Source organism: Amphiura filiformis, chromosome 13 (genome assembly GCF_039555335.1).
Source record: "Amphiura filiformis chromosome 13, Afil_fr2py, whole genome shotgun sequence".
NCBI lineage: Eukaryota > Metazoa > Echinodermata > Ophiuroidea > Amphilepidida > Amphiuridae > Amphiura > Amphiura filiformis.
In genome coordinates, this window is record NC_092640.1 from 20,458,793 (window position 1) to 20,464,610 (window position 5,818).

The 5,818-nt window shown below is 35.2% G+C and overlaps 1 protein-coding gene across 1 annotated transcript; it reads right to left on the minus strand.

Moving 5' to 3' along the window:
• Window positions 1-443: 443 nt before the first annotated feature.
• LOC140167223 (uncharacterized) lies at window positions 444-5,609 on the minus strand. Its single transcript, XM_072190569.1, has 3 exons — window positions 5,417-5,609; window positions 1,673-1,772; window positions 444-1,077 (listed from the first exon to the last, which is right to left on the minus strand). The coding sequence occupies exons 1-3, from the start codon at window positions 5,595-5,597 to the stop codon at window positions 879-881; spliced, it is 480 nt and encodes a 159-aa protein (XP_072046670.1). The 5' UTR covers window positions 5,598-5,609; the 3' UTR covers window positions 444-878.
• Between the last annotated feature and the right edge of the window lie 209 nt (window positions 5,610-5,818).

Sequence of the window (5,818 nt, forward strand, 5' to 3'; positions counted from 1 at the left end):
TCAAAGATTCTTGTCATTTGATTGGTCAATTAATTACCATTAATTATTATTGTTATTTTGAGCTTCTGCGCGTGTAAAATAGTCATTTTTTCCATTACAATGGCAACGCTGACAAATGCCAGTTATACCGACAGAGCGGTGACCAGGTGTGGGTGTTGCTGCTAAAATAAGGCCTAATAAAAAAATTGTTTGATTGGCGTGACATAAAAAATAGGGTAGGTAGGTCGGTATTTTTTTTTTTTTTTACTTTGTAAGCTGTAAATATCGTCTGGGTTTTTTTTATTTTTATTTATTTATTTATTTTTATTTATTTATTTTTTTTTTATTAGAGTTAGGGTCGGGCCAAATTTTAGGGTAGGTTGGGTTACTCCAATCAAACAATTTTTTTAGGCCTAAATATAGTTTATATATTTTTTAAAATTTATTTATTTGGTTTCCTGGTGATTTGTAAAATAAAGTGGAAAAATGAATATATTTAAAAAAATATTCATTCCGAGAACTTTGAACTGTTCCATTAAAAGAAGTCCATGTGTTACCTCATTTTAATTAATAAAATTATTACCCTTTAACTCATAAACATTCAATATTTTTGTATAACAACTGCCTATACCATTTTTCACCTTGGCGCAGTGGAGACGCCAGTGAGCATTTTATTGGACGCGGCTTTAAAACGCCAGATTTCGATCAAAGCGCTGGCATGTACCCGCCCGCATTTATAGATGCCGCATAAATGCGCGTGCGAAAAAGCGGCATCAACGCACTGACGACACTGCAACACCAAGGTGAAAATTGTATAGTTTGAAATATTTCTTTTAGTTCCCGTGGTTTGCCATATTGCGGACTATCTTGTGAAACGGTTTCGTTGCACTAGGTTCACCTTAGTTAGGAATATCTGCATACAGGCCCTGGTAGTTTGGAATATCTCTGTCAGCTCCTATGGTGGCATAACCCATATTGTCAAGATGTATTTCATTCACCGTATCATCGTATTGGTCTTCCACTGGGTTATTTGGATCTTGTACGTGGGGCCGTATGTGAGTGGAGTAGCCAGATATTGGTTGTTCTGGTTTCCCTTTCCTAAGATTGAAATCAATCAACATATTAATCAACCAATCAATCAATCAACCAATCATTTAATCAATCGATCAGTTAATCAATCAATCAATCAGTCAATCAATCAATCAAAACACTTGCATAAATAACTAACAGAATAGTCGACTGCAGATCCGTCGGATAACGCTTTTTCAATGGGAAATGAACTTTGCTGCTTGGATGATGTCACAATGAGGTTAGCATTTATTCAGTATTGAAAAGCGTGCTCCGACGGATCTGCACTCGACCGGCCTCCTAAATATCCTCTAATAAAATATACCATGTGACACGAAATGATCGTTTTAAAGTACATCCTGGCCTGTGAATTTTTTTTCTCCTAGACCAGTGTAGAGTTTATCAGTATTATCACCAACTTTTGTACTGCACTATTAGTTTGATAAATACAATTGCTTAAAGAGAATGAGAGTCTGCATTGTGGAAAGACCTGTTGAAATATTCCATCACAATGAATTATTACTAAGAAAGATAAAGCACATTATTCGTGTTGATTAAAACAATATGATACAATATTTGTATTATTCAGCGGATATCGAGTGCAAGAATATTATGTTTATCATACCTTTTACAGTATACCACAATGGCTACTAGTATTATAGCAATAGCCACAACTCCAACTGCTACTCCAACTCCAACTGCTATAATGATCGTCGAAGAATCATCTAAGAATAGTAGAATTGAATAAAATAATATTAAGGTTTGAACAACTCTTCAAGTCTTATTCCGTATATTTTAGCGAATCTTCACATCTTTATTCCGTATATTTTAGCGAGTCTTCAAGTCTTTATTCCGTACATTTTATCGAGTCTTCAAGTCTTTGTTCCGTATATTTTAGCGAGTCTTCATGTCTTTATTCCCTATATTTTATCGAGTCTTCAAGTCTTTGTTCCGAATGTTTTAGCGAGTCTTCAAGTCTTTATTCCGTATATTTTATCGAGTCTTCAAGTCTTTGTTCCGAATGTTTTAGCAAGTCTTCAAGTCTCTATTCCGTATATTTTGGAGATACCATCAGCGGGTGGCAGCTGGATATTAAAACGGGTAAGAGTAGATTCTCCAAAATTTAGGAATATATTAGAGATAGATGTAAATTCAAAGAATAAAGTCATTGATATGCAGACCATTCATCAAATAATGATGGTTAAAAGGGCTAAAACTGATTTAAAGTTTGGCACCCCTCCCTTATGACCTTGTTAATCATCTAAAATGAGCCACTAATTAAATCTGTTACTTCACGCAGTAGACGTGTTAGCTTTCGATCAAAATTCAAGACTCCAGCTCCATTATACATGATGCAGTCATGGTCCATGGCAAAGGCGATTCGACCTTTGTGGCATTAAACCCAGTTAACAGGAAATTAATCCAGTAAATCGATTCAGTAAAGCAAATAAGCTCATGCATTCGATCACTAACGGCAACAAGCTTCGGTCGATTACCCCAGCTGCAGCGTGTGTAAACTCTAATTTGCATAGAGGCTGTACGTGAAATTATTGATTGGCTCCAAACAAAGGATTTGAACCGGTGCACGTAATCATGGCGCAGTGCAGTCCATTCAATCAAATGTTGTCATCAACCTATTTGATCGCAGTGCATTGTTATGTGTGTGAGACGAACTGTCGCGGTTGATTGCAATCAAACAAACGATGTCTTATGTATTACTTTGTTCCGTGATGAAAATCGTGATGTTTTATTCAATCACTCTTGAAAAATGTATTTCTTTTGTAGGCCTATTACTTTGTTTTGTGATGAAAATCGTGATGTTTTATTTCATCACGCTTTAAAACAAACGATTTCTCATGTATTACTTTGTTTCGTGATGACAATTTTGATGTTTTATTTCATCACTCACGAAAAATTGATTTCTTATGTATTACTTTGTTTCGGGATGAAAATCGTGATGTTTTATTTCATCATCACGCTCTAAAACAAACGATTTCTTATGCATTTGTTTTGTGATGAAAATCGTGATGTTTTATTTCATCACGCTCTAAACAATAATTATAGTTACATGCATTTCAAGAAAAAAATCTTATTAAAACGGTAGGCCCTATGTTGTTTAGAAAAATGTAGAAAGTGATGATGATGATGATGTCGATGATGATGATGATGATGATGATGATGATGATGATGATGATGATGATGATGTTCCAAAAGTGTCCCGGTTTGTTTTTCTTGCCCTAAATCGTGCGTATCTATTAATAAGGCACTTCAATAATCAATAATCAGTCCCGTGATAACTAGCTACTAACTTGGGTTTATGGGCGCTGATATTTCATGTTCACTGTCACTTATTTATCAGAAAAGTGCGACCATTTGTCAATCACCTACAGTACCCAATTTCGGCATACTATATAAGAAACTCATCATGATGATTGCCAGAGAATAGTTAAAGTGTAGCTTGTACCGTTTTTTTGTGGCATCCTTCATAAGTGAGCGGTCCGATACCAATATTTTCGGTCAAATCTCCATTCAATTAACACGGGGAGTTGGCTAGCTATGCCTTGCCCTCACTCATATTTTACAAAAGTGCGACTATTTCTGAACATCTAACCTAGCTGTAATTTTAGTTCATGTTAGAGAAATATATTTGCTAGAAGTTCGGAGAATAGCTAACATATTGGCTGGTTATTTTTCACACAGTGATGTTAACTAGGCAAGTGCCCATTCTTCCAACGTAGATCATTTGTAAAGGTCACGCGTCAATGGTGAGAGCACTGTGTATTGTGTATAGGAAAACGGACAGTAACTGCAGTATGATGGTGGCGGCTGAGAATGTATTGCCACCAAACGTCGTTTTTTTATCACAACTTTCAATGCGTGTCAACTTAAAGCCATATTATAACATTTCCATAAAAAAATAGATTAGTATTTCTTTTCCATAAAATGTTATAGCTTTTACTATCAGATATGTCCCCTTTTAATTTTAAGCTGAACAAATGAGGTAAAGCAAAGAAAATTAAATTGGAATTTACTACCAGCGCCGATGTCGTTAATGCGTGTCACTCCATTCGGTTGTGCTACGACACGATCCTTTATGTGTGTCGCCATGTACGTGTACGTACTGTGTTATGAACAAGAGTACGCGTTCGACTAATATTTTCATCGTAATAATAAAACGACGGTTCCTGCGTTTTATTCAAAATATTTTGACTAAACTTCAGCACCTAGAGTCTTGATTTTTGCAGGGTATGTTATATATTTAATAAAATATATTATAATTATGTAAAAAGCAGAATTTTGAAAAATATTGAGGGCGTCTTCCTCAGCAAATGCTATAATATGGTTTTAAGAATACATAACTATAATCTAAACTGCTCAGAAAACTACAGGATGTCTTAAAATCAGCAGGTCCTGACAAGGTAACGATATCTTAAAATTTGCTTTAAACAAAAAAAAAAAAAAAAAATGGAGTTCATTTGATGTTAAAGACAGGTTTAAAGATTATGATCTCCAATGTAAAAATGGTTCCAGGACAAATTTCACAAGTTTCGTGTCATGTCGTGTGGGTGTAGTCTCTGTACGTCCATTCCCTGGATCAATTTGTCTATTCTTACCAAAAATTCGAACTTTTGTATAATTATAATTATGCATCGCATAAGAAATAATTATTATGAGGATTTAATAAATAACATTTAAAGGTCTGTTAGTTATTGGTAAAAAATTATAGAGAATTTACTTTTTTTTGGAAATTTCCCCTAAAACTCAAGAACCGTAAGCCTACTGAATTGTTAATATCAGTTTTGAAATTTTCAGAAAACTTCCTTTAAGATACATGTCTCACTTTTTACCAAAAGAGTTTGATTTGTGAGAAAGTTTAGACAAATTGAGCCACAGAGGGATGCATACAAAGCTCCCTGAACTCTCCATTGATTATGCATTGGACGTGGGCGCGACTTGAATGCCAGTACTTTCTTTGCAATGTTGAAGTTCTGGCAACACTGAATCTCCTTATGGCACCCAGTGATATCGAATGCTAGTACTAGCCTCAGATTTTACGCGTTGCTTTTCATTTGGCCGAGAAAATTAATTTTACATTGAAAAGGTGTAACTCAAAATGTGCTCATTTCAACACCAAATTCGATCGTTTGTATTGCCTCATTAAATGACTGAGTGAGCCTTGTACAACAATAGATATCGGCTGACCAGCGTTCAGAGTGTATCATCCATTATGCATTTAATGGAAAGTTGAAATTAAGTTATTCTAATATTTTTCACACCATTGTATTGACATTGCTAGACACCTCGTTCAAAATAATGTAAAAAAGCAAAGCATCACTCATAAAATCATTTGATCCATACAAATATTCACCTTTTTGGTCATCAGTGGAGCATTTTGGAATTTCTCCAAGCCAGGATCCAGTATTTAAACAAGACAGTTGTTCATCCCCTATTCGGTGATACCCTTCCCTACAGTACACAGTGATGGCATCTCCATATGCGTATACATTCTTTGCCGGAACAACAGAACCCTCGCCAGAATGGATGATCATTAGTGGAAGACATCCTTCTAAAATTAAATATATATAGCAATATCTGTAGTTGGCTGTTTTCAGATGTTACCCTATCTTTCAACAATAACAATACATGCACTTTTTTCACTGTCGCGTTATTGGACAAGTAGAAAACTGTCAAGCTTTCGCCAGGATTAGGTCAGCACTTCTTCTGGAAAGGGGCAGATCATTTTGTCCTGAAGAAGTTCGAGCTATAACTC